This window comes from Sturnira hondurensis, unplaced genomic scaffold, assembly GCF_014824575.4.
Source record: "Sturnira hondurensis isolate 20B ecotype Veracruz unplaced genomic scaffold, ASM1482457v3 Scaffold0018097, whole genome shotgun sequence".
NCBI lineage: Eukaryota > Metazoa > Chordata > Mammalia > Chiroptera > Phyllostomidae > Sturnira > Sturnira hondurensis.
Window position 1 is genome coordinate 2,926,618 of NW_028090728.1, and position 22,597 is coordinate 2,949,214.

Sequence of the window (22,597 nt, forward strand, 5' to 3'; positions counted from 1 at the left end):
GTGTGTGTGTAGGTGTATACCCTTAAGGACGTCAATATTTTAAGGAAGGCATTAGGCTTGAATAGCATTAAATAAACATTTCGTTTCCTTTTCACAAATCTCTGGCATTGAGAGATGTCTTTCCAATTGGCGGCGGACAGAAGAGCCTAATAGATATTAGTATACTGTCCTTGGGAGGGGCCCCTGTTTTCTGAAGCAGTTTTTGGCATCCCTCGGTGGGCCAAGTATTGCCCCCCCACCTCGGACCCTTGTTCTGTAACAATGCGGCACCTTCCACTGGCAAGAGTTCATTGTACCAAGTTCTAGTCAAAGTCTCTTCTGCTTCCCAGGCCACTTGGCCAAAGGGAGTGCCCCAAAGCAGTGTGGGCCTCTTCTACCAAAGCTGCAGGGGTCCACACTCCACCAAAAGTGCCTGTCTTCTTCACCTGGCCGCAGGGATCTCCATTCTGGCAAAGCTGTATGGTTTTCCTTTTTCACCTGGGAAAGAGGGGGGGGGTGTCCTAATTCTGTTAGAGAGAGCGTGGCTCTCTCTCCTAAAGGCTACAGGGGTCTACATCTTTCCAAAACAGTGTGGCTCTCCCCCTCACCTGGCTAAAAGCTGGGGGGGGGTCCTCTCTGCTAAAGCCACAAGGCTCTCACGCAGGCACTATCTCAGAGGATCAGCCCCCAGTTCCATCCTGGGTAGAAGCCACTCCCTTCTCCCTGGCTCAAAACCCCGGCCACAGCTATTTAACATATCTATGAAACCAGCCAAAGGTTATAGATATGTTAAATGACCATTCTAGAGGTTAGCTGCAAAACTGTTGCTATGCAAAACAGCTCTCAATGGCCCTGCTCCATTTGTCCCTTCCCACAACTGACACCTGGGGGGGGGGGGCAGTGAGAACATCTTAATATTTCCTGGATACCCTGAGCTCTGGACCCCCAACCCAAATCCCTCTTCTGGGCGGCCCCCCTTGGTGCACCCTGTATCATTATCAACCTACTTTTGCCCACCCCTGTATGAGGTTTGTGCTGTCTGGTATCATGAGGAATTGGATTGGTAAGAATAATTAAACCTATAAAGGCAATGCCTAACCGAATTTCACTCCTACTCCTTAACCGGTAAAAGAAGGTGGAAAACAAATTGCATTTTCATTCTTTCCTCATTTCATCTCTTCAGCATAACACAGAAATTGAAAGAAAGTGACTTCGACGATTTAAACACGCACGCGCGCGCGCGCGCACACACACACACACACACACACACACACACTTATACTTTAGGATGGCTTATGTTCTTTCCCAAAGCTTCAGAACCACCACACTCTGGACACCCCGCCCAGCCAGGGCGGCTGGCTCAGGGTGAAGGGCGCACAGCGGGTCGCGGGTCGGAATCTCTTAATTCCATGGACCTACAGTACATCGTGCACGTATGGCTGCAACACTAATTTCTAAGCGGACAGGTTAACAGGCGCCGAGGTTTTTACGAAGTATTACTAAATAATCGAGTAGTATATTTCAAGAACTCCGCCCAACCGCCAAGGCTCGTAGGCAGACAAGGGCACAAACACACGGCGCCGCTGCTCACCCTAGCTCCGCCCCACCTGGAGGCCCCAGGGGCCGCCCACTGCCGTCGCGAGTCCAGTCACGGCGGCCAGTCGTACCGCCTTCCAGCCGCCTGTCTGCAAGTTTCACTGAGAACGGCTTTGTGGGCAATTTAGTAAACACCAACGGCTTAAAAATCAACTTTTAAATTACAGTGCTTGTTACAACTCTGAGACATTCTGTTTCTTTCAGGAGTCTTAGGATGGCTACATTTCCCCTCAAATCGCTTAAAAAGCTTTTTAAAATTTAAGCATTTCCCCCCATTCTTGAAATGGTTTCCTCCGGTAGTCCCCACCAGTACGGATTGAACCATTTGTGGATTTTTGGTGGGGGCTTGGAATGCAGGCCACGGAAGGGGGCGGTGCGCGGCGTTGGCTCCAGGTTCTGTTCCGGCCTCTGCTAGACCCTACCCTGGCGGTCTGATCCGGGGCGTGGGACCTTGCGGGGCCGCGCTTGATCCGCCGATTGGGCGGCGCTCCGATGGCTAGCGCGCCCCCGTGCGCTGGGTTCATGGGACAGCCCGGTGCGGTCACGTGGGCCGGACTCGGCGCTGCTGCTGTTGCGTTGGGGCTCGGGGCTCCCAGAGTTCGTGGCGGGCGTGGCTGGGGCTGTACAGGCAGGAGTCGGGGCACGAGTGGGGAACCAGGACTCGCAGGGGTCGGCGGGCTTCCGCGAGGCTGGGCTCCAGGCTTAGGGGCTCAAGGAGGGGCCAGACCAAGCTGCGGCAGGAAGACGCACTGTCAGGTGCGCAGCGGCCCTGAGCGCCGTAGGGCTAGGGGCTTCCTCCGCCGGAGTTGGGCTCCTCCATTGGGACGGTGCTGGCCGTGTGTGGTCTTTGCGAGGTTCGGCTTGTCCAGTGAGTCCGAGGTGCGGCGGGGGCCGGCTGGGGCAGTGGGGCGGCGCGGTGGAGGTGGGAAGCGCGCCTGGCTACGGGGAACAGCCGAGAAAGGGAGTGGGCTCGGGGCGAGGAAGGGGAATGAGGTCGGACGAGGAAAGGACCACGGCCTTGGGTTAGCTGAGGGGCACAGCCGAGGTCTGGGTTGGTGCGAAGTGGATTAGATAGTGAGGAGGTGGTTGGGGGCCGAAGAGGAAAGGGGATGCCAGGACTTGAGATGCGGGGCAGCGGGGCAGGGTGGGGCACATCTGAGAACTCGGAAGCAGCGATTTTCCACCGTGTGCACACGGTGCCTATTTAGGCAGGGGCGCTGACCTTTCCCCCTTAGATTGCCAAGTAAAAAAGTGACAGCAGCCAACACGCAGTAGCGGCAGTGTGAATTAATCAAAATTATACCCATTTTTGTTAGATTGCCAAAAATATATCTGTGGTATGCTGCAGAATTTTGGCAATTACTGTATGTGTGCCACGAGATGAGAAAGGTTGATGAAAGTCGCAGTTCTAAAGGGGTGAGAAGAAACATGACCCAGGGTCTGCGCTGTCGGCCTCGTTGCTTTAGTCTCCTTCAGCGTCACTGAGGCCGCTCTTTGTCTTCCCTCTGCTCTTTTCCTCGGCTGTGGTGTTCAGGACAGGGTGTGTGTCCTTCCTCGCGCCTAGGTGCGTTCTGGGGTGCTGGTGGCTGCGGGCATGCAGGCCCGGATCCGTGTCCTCTGAGGCTAGAAGATAGTCCTCTGGTGGGGTGGTCATGGTCAGGCGCATCCCTGTTTCCCCTAGCCCAGGAATTGGTTCCTCATGGACTGACATCCCAGGTGGTCCTCTGCAGCCACAAAGGCAGAGGGCAAGGAAGGGCTTGCTGAAAGGAGGTACTGGCTCTCCTGCTCTTGGACCCCTGGCACACCCACGGTGTCCACTCAGGTGGCAGGAGGGACTCCTGGTCACAGCAGAGCAAGTACTAAAGGCTCAAGGCTGTCCCTGTCATCAAGTAACTGAGTAGTAATGGCACATGACAGTGTTGCCCTTCCAGTGTCAAGCACTAGGGAGCTCTGTGACAGAAATGCAGGTGAAACCTGTAGAGATACAACAGCAGAGTTACCGTGTGGGGTCTGACCAGGAAGGAATGCTCTGTGGAACTTTCCACTTAGCACCAGCTGACTTACTGAGGCTTTCCTGTGGGAGACCAGTTCAAGAAGCTGCATGGGGTTCTGCATGCCAACCACTGGTTAACAGCTCTTTTAATGCTGTACTTATTTGCAAAGTGTTCATGGTTAGTGCCATGTTCAGTTCTCTGTGGTTCCATGAGAAGACCACAGAGTGGGGACAAAGTAGACCCAGGTCCAGGGCACTCCACAGTAGTGGGGAGGTCATTCGGAGGTCACTGTCCAGGTCCACCCAGCCACTGTGGGAAGGGACGTGGACAAGGACCCAGCCTCTGGGGCAGGGGGAGATTTCTGCCTCTTCCTTGGCTCTGGAAGTCTTGTTGGAAAGGAAGAACTGTGAGGCCCACTCAAACCAGATTGTTTTCCTTAGCAGATCTGGCAGAGATTGATGTGGGGGAGTGAATGAAGAGCTAGCTTACCTCCACTCTCTAGAACTCTGGTGCACGTGTGGTGGTTAACTCTGAGAAGGGAGGGGTTGGACCCTCTTTCCTCAGCTTTCAGGTGGTGCCTAGGGAGGCTAAGGAACACACTTGATGTTGCATGGCCTGTGGGGGCTGGAGACAGGCTTTTTTCCAACCCTGAACATCTCTATGTGGCTCTAGAGGCTAAGTGTAATTTATTTAGGGCACCTCACTGCCTTCCAGGGGCTGCTGGCCTTCTCACTAAGAGTAGGAACTAGTATGAGGTCTGTGCTTTAGCATTTCATATTTTACAAAGATATTTAAGTATATTTATATTTCAAGAGATCCTTTATGGAATACTGCAGTAGAAATGTAAATGTCAGTGAAGACTTTGAGGTGTCAGCTTGCTATCAGCATTAGCTCAAAAGGCAGAGGCCTCCGAAGCAGCTCAGAGCCCCTGGGATCCCCAGCTCCTCACTTGTATTCCACTTTGAGGTTGGCTGTAAGCTGCTTGAACTGTTTTCATGCCACAAAGTCCATTGCTCTAGAATTAGCTCTGATTTAGCTGCTGTGGGACTGCCATTGTCCTACCATACTCATTTGGAAGTGGCCTGGAACGCTCAGGTCTGGGTGGGACAGTGGATATGTGATTCTACCAAATATTGAGTTGAACAAAAAGTCTGTATGGTTTTTTTCCCTAAAATAAAAGACACATTTTTCATTTTCACCAGTAACTTTATTGATTTGGATTGAGTGTGTCACTGTCTCCCCCTATTGGCCTCTAGTGCGTAGAGGCCAGGGGTGCTGCCAAGTACCTTCCAATGCACAAGACAGCCGCACAGCAAAGGGTCGTTTGGCCAAGATGTCACAGTGCCAAGAACCTTCGCAAACCACTTTTGACAGGTTTGATCAGTCACAGCACCTTCTTCCTACACTGTGTAAATCTTTTTTTTTTTGGTTTCAGTTATGTTTTTACTTTTCTTGAAACAAGAAAGCATAATGCACTAAAAATGTTACATATCTTCTTCCAACTTCAATATTAAAATGGCTGCACAAAAATTCACCAGTTTTGATAGGTTTTTTAACATGCATACTGAGATAACTGTCACAATACAGTCTAACAAAATTGTTTCTAATGAAGTTAAAGACTACTAGAAATTAAAGTTGCTACTAGAGCCACCAAACTGGAAAAAATGTTACAGACCTTGGCCAACCCAGTGTAGAAGTTCATGTTGGTGCTCTTCAGATGGCATGAACCTTGGCCGAGGGTGCTGCTTTGTGTGGATGTCCTGAGAGAGGAAACTTTATTTCTCTGCTGTGCCTCAAGGGAAGGTGTGGCCTTTACCAGGGTCAACATCTATACCTTTAGCTTGGGTCCCTAAACTTCTTTCTCCATCAGTGGTGGCCTCAGCCCCTCTTCCTCAATGGATTTTTAGAGATTGATTGATTGATTGGTTGATTTATGGAGGGGAAGGGGCAAGAAAGAGGGAGAGAAGCATCAATTGGTTGCCTCTTGTGCACCCTGACTGGGGACCTGGCCCATACCCCAGTCAAGTGCCCTGACCAGGAATCAAACTGACAACCCTTCACTTTGTGGGGCCACGTCTGACCTACTGAGCTATACCAGTCAGGGCCACAGTTTAAAAAGTGAATTTTTAAACCACTTTCCTTGACTTAACTGTAGTGAGCTATGTGGACTCTTTATTTGAATTTGCCTATCTGGGTCCCCTGTGGTTGTGCTCGTGGGTACCCTTGGTGAGCTCCCCACTTTCTGTGGCTAGAGCTGTTATTTCTGTGCAGCTTTTAAATCACTCACCCAGAACCTGTAAAGTGGGTGCCTGCCATGGGCTGGGCAACTGTGGACAAGAGAAATCTGCTCCACTTGGGGAATGTTTGTTGAAGTAAAATAAAGTCGGGGAGGGGAGAGAGTGACAAGGCTGGATGTGAGAGGTGAGCCGCTTTTTTGGGTGGGCTGATCGGGGGTGCCACTCCTAGCAGCAGACACACAAGGGGAAGCCGAATGGTGAGTAGCGAAAGGCTGTGGGGAGTGCTCAGGACCTTTGTCTCCAGCCTCTCTGGTAGCACAGACCAGTAAGTCCTCAAGGCCTTCCTCCTGTCTCTTAAATCCTATGTCCTCTGCCACTCCCCTGGGAACGCTGCATTCTCCTAGCCGCCCCTCATGTCCCTGTGTCTGATCTCCAGGCATGACTTCCTGTTAGACTAGCTGATGTTCCCACGGCAGCCACCTGAGCTCCAGCCCCTGCCTCAAGGACAGGGACAATGGCTGTGGCCACCCATGTCAGCTGATGTCAGGCGGGTGGTGGAGTTAGTAGGCAGGCCAGAAAGTGGGCTCTGAGCAGGGATACCCCTCCGTGGGGCTGTTGAGCAGGCTGTCCCCCAGGATACACTTTCCTGGGGACTTCCTACCCCCACAGTGTATGTTCACACTGCTGCTTCGCCTTCTTCTAGGTTCAGTGTCCCTGGCCAGCACCTCTGCCTGACCAGGTCTGTGCCTTCCTGCCTGCTGGGAAATGAGGGCAGAGGGTGTCTGACCTTCCTTGGCCTTGTCGTGGGGGATGGGGTCCCTAAAGAGAAGAGAGTTTCTCATCTGTTTTGAGCAATGCTATCTAATAAAATTGATGATGGGACTGTTACATGATCTGCACTGTCCCTTTAAAATGATGGCATGAGCCCATTATGGCTAGTGCACACTTAAAGTGTGGTCAGTCACACTGAGGAATAGGGCTTTTCAATTTAATTAATTTAAATGAGTTGCCACATGTGCTCATGGCTGCGGTGTTGGACAGTGTGGGACTGGGGACTATGTATACCCTCTGTAGCCTGGCTTCCAGGCCCTCCCATGTGACACATGTCACGTAAGCTGAGCTGGAACTGCCCCTCCTCCATTTCTTTGCTCCTGTGTTCTTGTTTCTAGACTCCTCTTGCCTGTCTGCCCAGTGGACATGCTCCTCCCGCAGAAGCCTTGCCTGACTTTTCCCAGCCAGAGGACACTTGTGTCTGCACGTGCACCAACTGCTCTCCCTCCCTCGCTCTCAGCTGCTGTGCTGGGTCCCACCCACCATGGCCGCCGCCAGGACTCTGCTTCTCTCATCATCCCCATTTTGCTCACTTGGTCTCGGGGGTAACACTGGAGTTTGCTTTACTGCCTGCCATTACCTGTCACCCTGTGCAGCTTTTCCTCCCGTTCATCTCTCAGCTCTGGGGGGACCCAGGCTCCATTGCAGCGCTCTTGTCCTCACCCAGCACTGACTGACCTGCCGGGCTCTGCCCCCGTGTTCCCACTGCTCTTCTAGCTCTGCACTTGGACGCTTATCAGGTGTCAACTATGGGCCTCCTCCTTGCACACTCCTCCAGTCCTCTCTCTTCCTTTCTTGTTGGTCTAGGTGACTTTGCTCCCTTCTTCACGCTCTACATCCCGCCCGTGAGCAGTCAGTGGAGGGACAGTCATGTCAGACTGCTCCTTTCCGCCTCACTGCTCACCCTGACCCGGGCCACCTGTTCTCCATGAATGAGTGGGAGACAGTGGCTAGTTTCCCTGGGTCCCCCCTGGCTCCAGAAGTCTGTTTTCTGCACAGCGGCCAAAATGACCCTTTTAAAATAAGATTCTATTTATTATGTTTCTTGTCAGAACCCATCAAAGGCTCTGCAATCCCTGAAAAAAAAATTCAAAGTCTTACCATGGCCTGGAAAGTCCCCTCCTTCCAAGTTTTCTGCCCTTGTTCCCCCAGTTCCGCCGACATCCAGACCCTGAGCTGTGCTTTGCAGCGCCCATGGCTCCCTTTCACTCCCTGTCTGAGAAACCTATCTGAAGCCACACCCTGCCTCTCCATGGACTCTGCCCTTTCATTCCCAACGCTGCCCTCCTAGGGGGTTTGGTGGTTCTCTGCTCTGGAGCCCGCCCACTGTTCAAACTGAAGGGCTTTCTCTGTGATCGTGGAGTGACATGTTTCCTGCTCTGATTGCTGTAATTCATGGGCAGGGACCTGTTTGTCTGTCTGGTTTCCCCTGCACCTGTTGCGTTGTGGCACAAAGCAGCCACCCAGGCCCTGTGCTCCAGAGCTGCTACGGTGCTGGGTGGGACACACACAGGCTGGCTGACGGCGTTTCCCTTCCTCCCCCCAAACAGGCTTTTGCTGTCTCCGAGGCACCATGAACGCCATTGTCGCTCTCTGTCACTTCTGTGAGCTCCATGGCCCCCGCACTCTCTTCTGCACTGAGGTTCTGCATGCCCCGCTTCCGAAAGGGGCAGGGGACAGCCATGGCCAGGGTGAACAAGTGGAAGAGGAGGAAGGCGGCATTCAGATGAGCAGTGGGACCTGCACTCCCAGCCCAGCCGAAGGGGCCAGCGCAGAGTCCAGCAGCCCAGGACCCAAAAAGTCAGACATGTGCGAGGCAAGTGTCTTGGAGTGTTTGGGTCATTTCTTTCTCTACAGGGGCTTGTACTTGTGCTATGTTGGGGACCTGGCAGTAAACAGGTCCCAGGGTATAGTGGATGGGACCTCACAGAGGTGTGGTTTTCAGGGGATGTGTGCAGCCATTCTTCATGGAATAACTTTGCTTCCTTCTGCATCCGCCTTAGTTCTTTCCCTTTTTCTCAGCTTTTGCTTTTCTAGGCCACTCTGTGCCAGCACACTGCTGCCACCACCGTCATAGGTGCCTTTCAGCCCTGCCCTGTACACGCTCGTGTTCACACAGCAGCCCATCCCGGGCTTGCTTCTCTCCACCTGGTGTTCTCAGGTGTTTCCTCCTTGTGGGGTCCTGGGTTTCCGCTTTGTGCTGCTTCATCAGCTCGGGGGAAATGGGGTCTGGGTTCTCTCACCAGGCCACTTCCTTCTGTGAGGGACCTGGGTTGGAGCTTGAAGTCAGAGGTAGTGTTGGGTCTGTGTACATGCCACGCTGATGTCTGCGGCCTTCTCCCGAGACCCCAGAGCTCTGTGTGGGCCCCTTGGCAGCTGTGAGCCTCAGTTTTGCCTTCTGTATGATGGGGATTCTCACTAATTATCTCAAGGCTGTGCTTTGGATTAAATGAGATAATGTGTGCAGAGCTTTTTATAACACCTGCTACACAGGTTCTCAGTTGCTTAGGTCTGTTATTCAGACCCTGCGGAAACCTGTGTGGCCTTTGCCTCCTGCTTCTCCTAGTCAGGAAGCCCTCAGGTGAGTATAACTCTATATGCCAGTTATTGTTATAGGAAAACAGATGGTGGTTTGTGAGTTAGAAGGTGTGCTTCCTGCTTCCGGACTAACTGCTTTTCTTCTCCTTGTCATGAGCAGGGCTGCCGATCACTTGCTGTGGGGCACCCTGGGTACATCAGCCATGATAAAGAGACTTCAATTAAATATGTCAGTCACCAGCACCCCAGCCACCCCCAGCTCTTCAGCATCGTCCGCCAGGCTTGTGTGCGGAGCCTGAGCTGTGAGGTGAGCACCTGTGATGTGGAAATGGAGGCCGCTGTCTCCTTGGGGACCTCCTACTTGCCAGGGCTCCCTGACCAGTCTCGGTGCCAGCTGCGGAGAGGAGGCAGAAAGCAGCCCTGTTGCGTAGGGCACGGGGCAGCCTCTGTCCTCAGAGCTCCAAAATGCGTCATCCTGCACGCGAGTGTTCTACATGGTTGCTAGCTTACCATCTTAAATGCGAAACTTTTATTTGTTGATTCTTCATGGATATATTTCTGAGACATGAACTATTTCTAGGATATGTTGTTTACTCTATCAAACAGCACCATTTTTATTTGCTCAGTCATCATGTGTCCTCAGACTCTACTGAGGAGGGAATCCATTTCTTTCTACACCACATGGCTGCTGTTGAGTTTGACGCTTAGTTTCTGTTTTTTTATCTGTTACTAATCCAGTAACAGATAAAAAATCCAGTTACTGCCACACCCACTTGGTCAGATACACTGAGCTCCCTCACTCCTGGGTCTCACTGGCATGGTCACTGTGCAGTTGTCTTCAGCTGTCCCCTCCTCTTGGTGTCCTGCCGCTAATTTGCTAGCATCAGGCAGTCATGTCTGACAGAATTGTGCGTCAAGTGGGGATGACTGTTCTGAGAGCCCTGGATTCTCTCCTGCAAATAAAGAGTGAGGTTGTATTACATGGACTCTGCAGTGGCCCTTTTCACCTGCCAGTGTTCCAGGGTATTGCAGGTGAGCTATGCTGCCAAACTGGAGTCTGGGATAGACTTGTCATTTATATAGGAGTTACTGTGGCTCAAGGTAGAAAAAAGTAATGAACCTACTTTAATGGCCCTTGCATTTCATGATAACAAATGTTAATATTTAGAAGTTTGATCCCAGGAGGTGATGAAAGCAAAATTTTCCTCTCTCAACCCTGTCCTTCCACTCACCGTATAATTAACAGTGGCTTATAAGGGCAGAAAGGATGTGCCAAGCAGGAGGATTTGATTGTGCATTATGAAAGCAAGGAGAGGACAGTGTCCTGGAGGGGTGTGCTTCTGTCCCAGGTTTGCCCTGGTCGAGAAGGCCCTATCTTCTTTGGGGACGAGCAGCATGGATTCGTGTTCAGCCACACCTTCTTCATCAAAGACAGCCTGGCCCGGGGCTTCCAGCGCTGGTACAGCATCATTGCCATCATGATGGACCGGATCTACCTCATCAACTCCTGGCCCTTTCTGCTTGGGAAAATCCGAGGGATCATCGATGAGCTCCAGGGCAAGGCTCTGAAGGTGACGCCTGCAACTGGGGCAGCGGGTGCCAGTGGGCCGGAGCAGCGTGCAGGCGGGCGGCCCCATGGCTGCCGCTCTGTCTACACTCTCGACTCCTGGCTTCAGAGTCGGGGGTGTGGCCATACACCTGGTGGTCTGCCAGCTTCCTGCTGCTTTACTGGTCTCTCTAGAGTGTTGTTCAGCCCTCATGTCCTTGCTGCAGTCAGACACTGTGGTTTCATCCCCGCTGCCTTTGCTTCCTCTGCCCTCCATTCCAAAAGCTTGCTCACTGATTGTGCAGCTGGCCTCCCTGTCCAGCTTCCGTGTGGCAACCCAGGACAGGCAGCAGACCTCCTGCAGAGGTTGGCCTTAGTGACCCAGCACACTTCTCACAGACAGTGTGTGCCCTCAAGCCCCAGTTTTTTCTTGTTCATGTTTCTTGTCTGTTGCTGGGATGTGGGAAATCTGCTCATTGTAGGGTCTCTGCAAGTGCAGTGGCAGCCATGTTGAATGGTGCTCCTTCTCCGCTAGAGGGAGTAGGGGGCTCTGGTCACACACCCCTGCACGCCTATGAGTCGCGAATGCCTCCACGTGTGCAGGAGGGGGAGGACTGGAAATGCTTGGAGAGTGACGAGAATGGCTGCCTTGAACACATGCAACGCCTGAGCATCTACCCAGTGCTCAGTGGGTCTTGGTAGGTGGGGGTACAGGAGAATGTCTCGGCCAGTTCTCCTCCTCAGGTGTCTTCTAATGCAGCTGGGGAAGCAAACCATTCTGTGTGCAGTTAGGAGACTGGTGGCTGTATTTTCTGTACTCTGCATCAAAGAAGCAGAGTGGGGCAGTCTTCAGGAGTGGCACCTTAAAGGTGGCTCTGAACAAGCTGGGCTGCTTGGCTGATTTGTTCAAGGACTACCCCTGTCCTGTGCATTTCAGGTGTTTGAAGCCGAGCAGTTTGGGTGTCCACAGCGAGCCCAGAGGATGAACACAGCTTTCACACCGTTCCTGCACCAGAGGAACGGTAATGCTGCCCGCTCACTGACCTCCTTGACAAGTGATGACAACTTGTGGGCGTGTCTGCATACCTCCTTTGCTTGGTAATGAGATTCTCAGCTCTTTCAGCAACTGTTAGAATAAGAGCAGTTACCGGAGGCTGTTTGGATGGTGCCCCAGTCTGGGGAGAAGAGCCATTGGTACCTCCATGGTGTGTGCTTGTTTAATGAGCACTGAACTAGGTACAGCTGTCCCCCAAGTAGGTGCCAGGCATACTTATATAGAACTCACTCCCCGGCAATGTTTTAAAAATGGCATCCCCATTCTGAGACCAGTGACCCCCTCCCTTCTTTGTACACAGCAGCGAGCATTTGTCTCACACAGCTTCCGTGGGTCAGGAGGTAGAGGGTGGCATAGCTGGCCACGTCTGGCTCTGCTTCTGAGGAGTTCCGGGTCAGCTGGGGCTGCGCTACCTGAAGGTTCAGCTTCCTCATGGCCAGCAAGTTGGTGCTGGCTCTGGGCAGAGGCTCTTCTCCATGTGGGCATCTGAGCTGACTTCCCTCAGAGTGAGTGAGGGAAGAGAGGGTGAGGTGGGACCTGCAAGGTCTCCTGGCCCAGCCTTGACAGGCACACGTTATTTCCAGCGCCTGCTGCTGCTGAGAGGCTGCTGGTCCCTGGGACCAGCCTCAACAGGAGGGAAGGGTTAGTCTTCACCCTTTAAAGGGAGGAGCGTCAGTGAACTTGTGGGCGTGTTTGAGACGACCACAGTTTGTCCTCTGGCCAAAGCTGTTTTTATTCCTCCATTGCTAGAGAGACTCCTTCCAAAGGCTCCCCTGGATTCTCATCTCTGAGTGGTGTTAGCGGGAAGTTGGTGTCTTGTCATTTAAGTTCCTGGTGAGCCAGGGTCCTCGGGGCTGTGTCCTCAAGGGCAGCTCCCCAGCACCTGCACACTAGACAGAAACGTCTGTTTCCTCACCCCCCTGACACGCATTTCTTCTGTCCTTTAAAAATCAATTTTCTTAGGGAAATCTGAAAACAGCCCCAAGTAGAATAAATAGTACAGTGAAATATGCACCCCCATCATCCAGCTTTAGCATTACCAGCATTTCACTGTTTTTTTCATCTGCCCTCTCACTTTCTCTGAGGGGATTTTTAAAGCAAATGTTAATTGTATCATTTCAGCCATAAAACCATTCTCATCTCCAACACAATATGTCATCCAGCTCAGTCCCAGTTCACTTTTCCTGTTCTGCCTCAGAATTGATTTTGAATTGGATCAGAACTCAGTGCATAGGCTGTTCCAAAGCTCTCAGTCTGGGATAGTTCCTCCCACACCCCGAGCCCTGGTTTTGCAGCATCTTTTGTGGGAAAACCTGGGTGGTTTGTTTGGGACTTAGCCATCGTATCGTGGTATTGCTTTGCACATTTCTTTACACTATTTTCTATAAACTAGTAGTTAGATCAAGAGGCTTGAAGGGCTTTAGGTGTAGTTTTCATTTTGGCAAGAACACACCACAGCTTTGTTCTTCAGGCTCCTGAAAGCGTGCGGCAGCCGGCTGACTGAGAAGCTCCTAGAGGGGGCGCCCACCGAGGACACCTTGGTCCAGATGGAGAAGCTCGCGGGTGAGAGGGGAGGGACTGGGCTGGAAGCTCTCTGTCCTCAGTGGCTGCTTGGGGTTGTCCCAGCCCCATGGCCTCCTCCACACTGGCCCAGGGCAGCTGATGGCAGGGCCTGGGAGGAGGGGCCTGGGAGCAGCAGCTACAGAAAGCTTGTCCTTTAGTCTTGTTGTTTGTATTGTGATTTCCTGTCTCATTTTCCTGGACAATCTCATGAAAGAGTCTATGATCCCAGGAAGGTTGGGAAAATCCACCGTTAGGGCTGTTGGGCTGTGCAGAAGATTGACTTTGCGAAGGTTTTCTTTTTTTTTTGCGAAGGTTTTCTTCTCCCTATTTTATTATTAACCAAGTGCTAGACAGTCTCTGATTCTTTGCCCTTTAACAATAGAATGTTCTACTTACTTCAGTTGGACCCAAGGCTTCCATCAAGGACAATGGTTCGCAAAGCTCACTGGGACCTGGGCAGCCTTGCCAGGCTTGTGGTCAGACCCTCGTGTCTGGGACTTAGGGGCCTGTGTATTTACATCACTTCACAGAGGTTTCTGGAGCGGAGCCCAGCAGCCAGAAACCTCTGGTCCTGGTCCTGCTGTGTTTTTCCTTCAGAGATGATTTGGTATTTGTTGATTTAGGTTCTCAGTCTCAACTCCTGGTGCGTGTTGTGTGTATTTGTTACTAATAATGCTTCATCTGCTTCAGTTTGCAAGTAATTGACCTTCTTAATAAGTTGGAGCTGTTTCCAGGTTACTCTGGTAGTCAGGTGACTTGCACACACTTGCATTCAAACATGCTCTCCTGATCAGGGAAGAGGGAGTCAAGTTTTGGCGAGAGCAGAATGTGTTCAGAGAAGAGAAAACCTTGTTACTGTGCATTGGTTGTCCCTAGAACAGTTTATTATTGTAGGGAAGATGGTAAGCATAGTCTGTGGGTGAGATTTTCTCCTGCAGAGAGCCAAGCATGTCAGGAGAAGCACTTTCGGCAGAGATGGAAATGCAGGGCTTACTGTCACATCTTGGTTTGTGTTCTGGTCAGAGAGGTGCCAGGTATATACTTGGGAGTTGGACACAGCTACCTTCTGATCCTGCTCTGCTACTCTGCATTCCATGTGCAAGGGCGTAGCCCCATCCTTGTGGGTCTCACCATTTGTGAAGATTGCCAGGAAGATTAATGGAAATAACAGATATTTCCTTATCTTTGAAGTGGGGAGGATAGTTTTGACCTTAGGACCATTGAAAAGACTAAATGAAATAATGTGTGGAAGCCCTTATAATAGTGCCTGGCTGCAGAGAAGCTTGGTAAATACAAGCTATTGCCGTTCTTACCATTTGCTTGAAGTTTCCCACCCACAGCGAACAGCCGACAGTCTTGCAGTGGTGCGCTTAGCAGTGCAGAGTATGGCTGCAGGCTGGGTACACAGTGACTGGACCCTCCAGCCCACCCCAGGGCTCTGAGGGTAACAGGTGGCATAGCCAGCTGGCCAAAACCAGGAATCAGTGACATCTGGTGGTTGAACCATGAGGTGTTTTATGCTGAAGTGGTCAAGTAAGGAGACTGTTGCATCCTGGAAATGAAGGAATCTGGGGGACATCATATTTCATAACTGTCTTTATTGTCTGTCTTGCAGATTTGGAAGAGGAATCAGAAGGCTGGGACAACTCTGAGGCTGAAGAAGAAAGAGTCCCTGTCTTGCCAGAGGGCGCAGAGGGGCGGGAGCTGACCAAGTGCCCCACAGACTCTTCCTTGCTCTCAGACTGTGATAGCTGGCAGCCTCGAAAGCTGTCTGTGTTTAAGTCTCTTCGGCACATGAGACAGGTAGGTGGTAGAGGGGTAGAGCCCCGATCAAAAACTCAGGAGGAGAGTCCAGTCCTCACCTCCTAGCTTATCTGTGTCCAGCACACTTTGTCCTTTGGGCCCATTGTGTTCAAGACCCAGCAGGGATTAGCTGGTGAGGGGTAACGAGAAACCTCCTTGGTGGGTGGATGAAGCCAACAGAGGGCATCTGTAGTGTCTTAGCTGCAGGGTTGGTGCTGCCTTTTCTTTGAGGATGTAGGTGTTTTCTTAGAAAGAAAAAAAAAGGCCTGGTGGGTAGGCTTCTGATGGTATGCTAATTTTGTCGTTCTAGAACCTTTTAAAGGAACTGAACAGCTTTTTTTTTTGCATGCAGCCTAGATGCTTTGCAAATTTAGAATGGTGGCTGCTATGAGTAATTGGAAACAACCTGAATGTCCAACCATAGTAAATGTGTTCAAACCATGGACTACCGTTAAACACAAGAAAGAAATGCAATACGTTGTGTGGGGTGGTACATATGTATTTACAGTTATGTGCTGCTTAGCGATGGGAATGCGTTCTGAGAAATGTGTTGTCAGGTGACTTCATAGTCGTGTGAACGTCACAGAGTGTGCAGACCTACATGGTGTGGTGTGGCCTGCTACTGTGATTGTATGTGCTGTGCTTTTATGCAGGTGGCAGTGCAGTAGGTTTGTTTACCAACGTCACCACTGACACCTGAGTAATGCTGTTACTTCTCAATGGCTGTGATGTCACTAGGTGGTAAGACGTTGTCAGCTCCGTTACAGTTTTGTTGGACCACTGCCATGGGGCGAGTGGTCTGTCATTGACTAGAACATCGGCAGGCAGTGCAGGACTGTCTGTGCCCCAAAGACAGAAGTCTCACGCGCAGCAGGAGGAAGGCATTGCTAGATTACAACAGCAGGTTGTCTCTTTGTGTAACTTTTTCTGTATTTATTTTTACAAGAAGCACGAATTTTACCAAAGATGGTTATTTCTGTTTTGGAAAATGGAGTAAGAACTGACTTCATGGCCAGTGCCCCGTGGGACTTCTGGGTGAAAAATGGTCATCCACCCAAGTCACATGTTTGCCTGAAATCCCCCTTGTGTGCCTGCGTGGATGGAAATCAGGAGGACTCTTGAATTTCCCTGGAGGTGGGAGCACTTCGAAGACCTTGGCGTATGGTGACAGGCAGTGTCGCAGCCCTATTGTGTGTGTGTGGCCATGTTCATGAGCCCTGAGACAATGACTGGCCTCTTAGAAATGTTGGTGTCGTGGGTTCAGTGAAAGGGGGCTGCAGACAGAGGCTGGTCTAGGTTGAAGCAGAGTGAGGACAGGCAAACAAGGCGTTGACTCTTTGGTGACACTCGGTTGAAAGCGTACTAGCCATAAAGGGCTCTCTGGCTGCTGGGCGGACTGCGCCATTTGGCCTTTCTGGGCGTGGTGTGTGTTGAGCTTGTATAGAAGCCCTTCTCTGCATGGGTCCTGAAATCTCACGATGCCTGCCACCGACTTTCAGGTGGTTCAGGAAAGTGAGGTGTGTGTGCAGAACGAAGGTAACTGTTGCAAAAAGCTAATACTTTTTCTGCTTCAAGGTTTTGAAAATAAAATTGGGAAAAGGTCTCATAAAATGTACAAGATCAGGTTTTTTAGGTGCGAATCTGGGGTTTCTACCTGCCACCCTTCGACCTCGGGCCCGCCACCAAGCCTGCCTGAGATGAGGGGTGGCTTCCCCAGACCTGCCACCCGTTACTGCGAAAGGACGGTTTCTAAATGGTAACACCAGTGGGAAGAAAGCACTGAACTCTGTCCCTCAGGTCCTGGGTGCCCAGTCTTTTCGCATGCTGGCCTGGCACGTTCTCATGGGGAACCAGGTCATCTGGAAAAGCAGAGACCCCGACCTGGTGCTGTCGGCTTTCGAAGTGCTTCAGGTAGGAGGGTCTCTCTTCCTGCGTGCTGCACTGTAGGGCCTTGTTTGTCCATAGTGGGCTTTGAAACTAATCTGACCTGGGGTGTGGCCCTGGGGACATCAGTGGCTCAGTGCAAGGTACATTCCTGCGTCTGAGGTCTATGTGCTTCCCCACTATTAGCAATGACAATCCTTTATGGCACAGGTGGCAAACACAAGCCCCGTGGGCCAAATCCGGCCCTCCACCTTGTTTTATCCGGCCAAGCACCTTGTTTCTACCCAGTGGCAGCACTGAGCTTTCACTTATCCTGTACTCTTAAGGAGCTGAAATTACATTCGGCCCTTTGAAGGCAACCTCCAGGCTTATGTGGCCCCTGTGAAAAAGAGTTTGACACCCTGATTTAGGGGTTTTATCTCCAGTGGAAGAATCTGTACTGTCCTGAAAATTAGTTTTCAGGCTGAAAACTAATTACCCTGTCTCCCCCTCCCAACCCCTGAGCCCCTTTCAGAGCCACAGGGGTGGCTCATGTCTGCCAGAAGCAGGTTGTGTGGGGTGTGGCCTAGCCTACTTTCTGTCCCAGAGCAGTGCCAGGTGTCAGGGCCTGAGTTTGGCTCTGACATACTTAAGTCATCAGAAAGCATGGGAGGACCTGCCACCTGCCTAGGACTTGGAGAGTACAAAATGGCTATGACACAGTCTCTCAGAAAACTTACAATCTCTTTGTTGGATTACGGAAGACAGAAACATCTGAGAAATAAAAGAAGTGCATAAGAATTAATATCATGACATGAAGGGCAGCACGAGTCACGTAGGGCTAGTGGCCAGGACACACCGTAGAGGGGCGGAGTGACCAGGAGCACCTTCTGGGAAGAGGGAGGATTTGGGTTGAGCTGCAGAGGGTCTGTGGCGTGTGGACGATGGAAACGGGCAGGGCTGGGGGTGTTCCAGCAGGCACTGGTCCTGAGTCAACTCTGTCCTTTATAGACCATGCTGCCAGTGGGCTGTGTCCGGGCCGTGCCTTACAGCAGCCAGTATGAGGAGGCCTACCGGTGCAACTTCCTGGGGCTCGGCCTGCACGTGCAGGTGCCTGCCCACGTGCTCGCCTCAGGTGCGTGCCTGTCCTGTCTGGTCTGGTCCCTGCGCCTCCATGGAGGTGGGCCGGATCCTCGCTGTGCACCCCAGGGTGTTGCCTGCCAGCCTCAGAAGCGGGAGGACCCACGTTGTAGGACCAGCTTTTCCAACACTATTGGGCCTCTGTTTTCTGTCTTTAACATGGGTGAGGGTGGGGCTAGTCAACCCAGGGCTTGGTTCTCCATTGGGGGCAGACCACCGTCGCAACCCTGGCAGCGGGAACAGCCTCCGTGGATGTCAGAGGGTCACAGTGCTGTCCTGGCGGGAGTGAGTCAGGAGCCTTTGGGGGTCGGAGGTGTGCTGGGCAGTGACAGCATGCCTTCGTCATCCTTTGAGGTCTCCTGGTCTTCCCTTGCTCTTTCACTATTCGGCCCTACTTCCTCGTCCTTTCCAAGTTTTTTCTTCTTTTGATATACCTTTTGTAAGTAAGGGTTTATTTGAGCCCAAACTGATGACATATTCTGGGAGCATGATCTCAAATGTATTTTTATGCCTTAAATACATCCTTCACATCCGTGAGTAGAGTCGGGCTTGGCTCCGCCCTCAGCAGTGCCGACCTGCTTTCTCCTGTAGGCACACAACAAGCTAATCAGCATCCCTTTTGGTTTGGGAAGTTCAGGAGCTAACCCGGGTGCACACCGAGCTTCTCAGAGTAGTCAGGGCTTCTCTGAGCATGCTTGGGGGGCGGTCACTGCGCCCCCAGGCAGCTGGGAGGTCTGTTGGCAGAGCATTTGGCACTTGGCAGCCCTACGCTTCCTCTCTGTTTGGCACCAGACTAGGTCTCGGGTGCCTGAGAGGCAGCTCCTTTTTTTTCTGGGTGGTGTTCAGAACATCAGCCCTGGTTTCAGGTGCGGGCTTGAAATTCCACCACTTCCAGCTGTGTAACTTCGGGCAAGTCACTGAGCTGCTGAGTCTTTAAAATGAGCTTCCCTGTCTATAAAGTGGGGGTAAGAGCAGGGCTTCTCTCGTAGTCACAGGGCTGTTTAGTATTAAGCGAATTAAGGTATATAATTAGTGGTTATTGTAAAATAATATATTGTTAGTCTAACCAAGGCAAAAGTTAAACCTTAATTGTTTACAAATAAACCACAGAAAGTTTTAAATGTGAAGCGTTATCTCAGGAGACTGGAATGACTCCCTGGTTAATCTGAGATAACTGGTAGCAGCAGAGTGTGGGGCTTGTTACCGGAGTAAGAGGTGCATTTGCAGAGCAGTGTGCTTTGTGTTGCTGCAGAATTTGCTGTCGTGGTGGAGGTCCATGCAGCCGCTCGCTCTAGCCTCCTCCCCGCCGGCTGTAAAGATGACCAGCCTCTCAGCAAGTATGAGTTCACGGTGACCAGTGGGAGTCCTGTAGCTGCAGACAGAGGTGGGTGCTGCTGAGTGGGCTGCCTTCCCCCGGAATAAGGGTGGGAAGGAGGGCACTCCCCTGGTGCTGACCGCCCCACTTCCCCCCACCCTATTCCCAGTTGGCCCAACCATTTTGAACAAGATAGAAGCTGCTTTGACCAACCAGAATCTGTCTGTGGACGTGGTTGACCAGTGCCTCATTTGCCTCAAGGAAGAGTGGATGAAGTAAGTGCAACCCATCTGGACCCCTAGAGTCTTTGGTGTCTGTTCCTGGGGAGGGCTGGACCATTGCCGGCAGTGGGTCTGCTGAGGAAAACCAGGACCTGTTTCCAGGGAAAGAGGTGAGGTCGTGGCTGCCAGGAGAGGTAGTTCAGAGTAGAGGTTAAGAGCGTGAGTTCAAATACCCACTCCACCACTTAATGTAGTAGCTGGGTGACACTGAGCAAATGTCCTAGTGTCCCCAAGCCTCAGGCTGCTCCCCCATGAGATGGGGGTGACACGTGCCTCCGAGGGAAGCTGCTTAACGAACTTTAAAATTTGAAAGTCAGATAATAGATTTTCCTGTTTTACTGAAGCAAATTACTTTATTTCCTCCTGCCTTCTTAAGTAATAATTGTTTTGGGGGGTAATTTTTAGTAATTTAATTAGTCAAAATATAGTCCTGATTTCCGATAATACAGAGAAGCTTAGGATCAACCAAGTCCTTTCGTGGATTTAAGGAAAATTTTTTTCTTTTGTCTTTTTTCCCCGTTTTGATGCACCAGCCACATTACCTAGGACAGTAACCACTGACAGTTAGAGACCGCTAGGCGTGCAGGAGTGGGCCACTGCCCGANCCCCCATGAGATGGGGGTGACACGTGCCTCCAAGGGAAGCTGCTTAACGAACTTTAAAATTTGAAAGTCAGTTAATAGATTTTCCTGTTTTACTGAAGCAAATTACTTTATTTTCTCCTGCCTTCTTAAGTAATTGTTTTGGGGGGTAATTTTTAGTAATTTAATTAGTCAAAATATAGTCCTGATTTCCGATAATACAGAGAAGCTTAGGATCAACCAAGTCCTTTCGTGGATTTAAGGAAAATTTTTTTCTTTTGTCTTTTTTCCCCGTTTTGATGCACCAGCCACATTACCTAGGACAGTAACCACTGACAGTTAGAGACCGCTAGGCGTGCAGGAGTGGGCCACTGCCCGATGCACTGTCTTTTCCTGGTGCTTGAATTCCGGTCCCACTTGTGGGGCTGCAGTTGGCTTTGAAGCCACTTGGGCCCCAGGAACAGAACTCTGGTGACTGTGCTGTGGTGTCTGAGTGTTGTGTTTGGTTTTCTACAGCAAAGTGAAGGTCCTTTTTAAATTCACTAAGGTGGACAGTCGACCCAAAGAGGACACCCAGAAGCTCCTGAGTATCCTTGGAGCATCCGAGGAGGACAATGTCAAGCTGCTCAAATTCTGGATGACAGGCCTGAGCAAAACCTACAAGTCACACCTCATGTCCACAGTCCGTAGTCCCATGGCCTCAGAGCCTCGTAATTGACTCTGCCGTGGAAGTCAGCATCGGGATGTGCTTCTGGGACACGGGGATGGCTGCCCTTGCCACTGTGCTCCCATTTCCGGACTGCTGGCATGGGGCTGTTTCTGAGCAAGGAATGAAACTGTTGGGGCTGAATCCTGCCTGTGAGAGGTGTTTGGGCCTGGCGTAGTTCTTGGGGCCATCCCACGAGCTGCTCCAATTGCTCCAGCCTGAAGAGGACACGGGGGGACCTGTGCAAGAAACGAGTCCCTGCACCGGTGCACCCCTGTGAGGCAAGATGAAGGAAATTATGTGTCTCGAGTCTCTCAAGGACTTAGATATCAAAATTTATAGGGAAAATTTTGTTACAAAATGGTACCCTGTCTTGAAGTTAACATTCAAAACTTTCTATTCTGAAATTTAGCAAGAGTTTTTCTAGGCTTTATATGCACGGATGTATGTATTGCTACAGTTGTAGATTTCCAAGACACATGCTGACCCTTAGTCACTTTAGTAACCTGGTGTTGAGTTATGGCTCTGGGAAAGGCTCTTTGGAGTGAAGAGGATGGATGTATTTTTCATTGTTGGACCCTCTGGAATGTGTGTCCCAAAGTCATGTGACCACCAAGTCTCTGGCCATGCTTTCCTGAGTAACTTTAAAATCACACTGTTCAGTGGGGCTGTTTGGCTGGCTCGGCTCACTGTGTGTGCAGTTTAGAAACCCCCTCATACTTTTGTTCCGCAACACATTGTTCTTTGTTGCTTCTTTAAACATTCACACTTGCCTGCAGTTAATTTTCAGAGCATAATGATTTAAGATAAAATAGTTCCATTATCTCAGTGTGCATTTTTGATGAGGGTTCATGGTTTAGAGGGATTTTGTAGCAGTTTTGCTGATTTGTTTAGTTTTTTGTTTAATATATAGTTAACATGAAGACTGAATTTATATGACTTGATGTCTGTATCATGGAAGAACACCAAAACAATAAAGATGTATTTTTATAAAATGTTAACGACTGGATTTCATTGGTTTGGTAACTAAAGTTTACTTGGGACCAATCACAGAAAATATGGATAAAATAACACCAGTAATGATATAAGTAAAGACTGGTAAACTGTGGTTCATTTTGGTTAATTTCAGCCCATGGCACAGCCACAGCCACCCAACCCCCAGCCACAGCCACAGCCACATGGCAGGCGGTGTTTGCCTGTTCCCACAGCAGTGTGCACACAGCGTATGGGTGCTAGGGTGGGTACAAAGGACCCTGACCTACCTGTTAAGGGTCTGTGCACCAATGACTGATTGCTACTTCTGATCACAAAGGTGCAAAGAGGTTGGCAGCCATGCGGCGCCTCTCCCCTTATTACAAGCCCCTCCTCCAGCTGAAGTGACTGCCAAAAGCCTTAATGGGCTGGTGCCCTCTCCCACCCACTTCACTGTTTTATTTTCTCCTTTCAGGAGCCAGGTATGAAAGACCAACATTCAAAAAAGCAACTGCATATGTGGGGAAAATTAGAAAGTGGCGTCATACCCATGGAAAAGCTAAGAAAAGACCCGAGAAAAATGTGTTCACATTGAGGC

The 22,597-nt window shown here is 50.9% G+C and overlaps 1 protein-coding gene across 4 annotated transcripts; it reads left to right on the forward strand.

Moving 5' to 3' along the window:
• Positions 1-2,227: 2,227 nt before the first annotated feature.
• On the forward strand, positions 2,228-22,028 carry FLCN (folliculin). Of its 4 annotated transcripts, none has more exons than XM_037068774.1 (12): positions 2,228-2,497; positions 8,188-8,453; positions 9,336-9,482; positions 10,525-10,746; positions 11,659-11,819; positions 13,247-13,338; positions 14,954-15,141; positions 16,939-17,052; positions 18,016-18,139; positions 19,397-19,528; positions 19,629-19,734; positions 20,838-22,028. In XM_037068774.1, the coding sequence occupies exons 2-12, from the start codon at positions 8,211-8,213 to the stop codon at positions 21,037-21,039; spliced, it is 1,731 nt and encodes a 576-aa protein (XP_036924669.1). In that variant the 5' UTR covers positions 2,228-2,497; positions 8,188-8,210; the 3' UTR covers positions 21,040-22,028. The 4 variants fall into 4 exon arrangements, with proteins under 4 accessions (XP_036924669.1, XP_036924670.1, XP_036924666.1 ...); XM_037068775.1 differs by having other exon boundaries at positions 2,228-2,331; XM_037068771.1 differs by having other exon boundaries at positions 2,363-2,443.
• Positions 22,029-22,597: the final 569 nt, after the last annotated feature.

Coding starts and splice junctions, on each gene's coding strand:
- FLCN (XM_037068774.1), top strand. CDS start 8,211: ATGAACGCCATTGTCGCTCTCTGTCACTTCTGTGAGCTCCATGGCCCC. Junction 10,747..11,658: donor TCCAGGGCAAGGCTCTGAAG/GTGACGCCTGCA, acceptor TGTGCATTTCAG/GTGTTTGAAGCCGAGCAGTT. Junction 19,735..20,837: donor CTCAAGGAAGAGTGGATGAA/GTAAGTGCAACC, acceptor GGTTTTCTACAG/CAAAGTGAAGGTCCTTTTTA.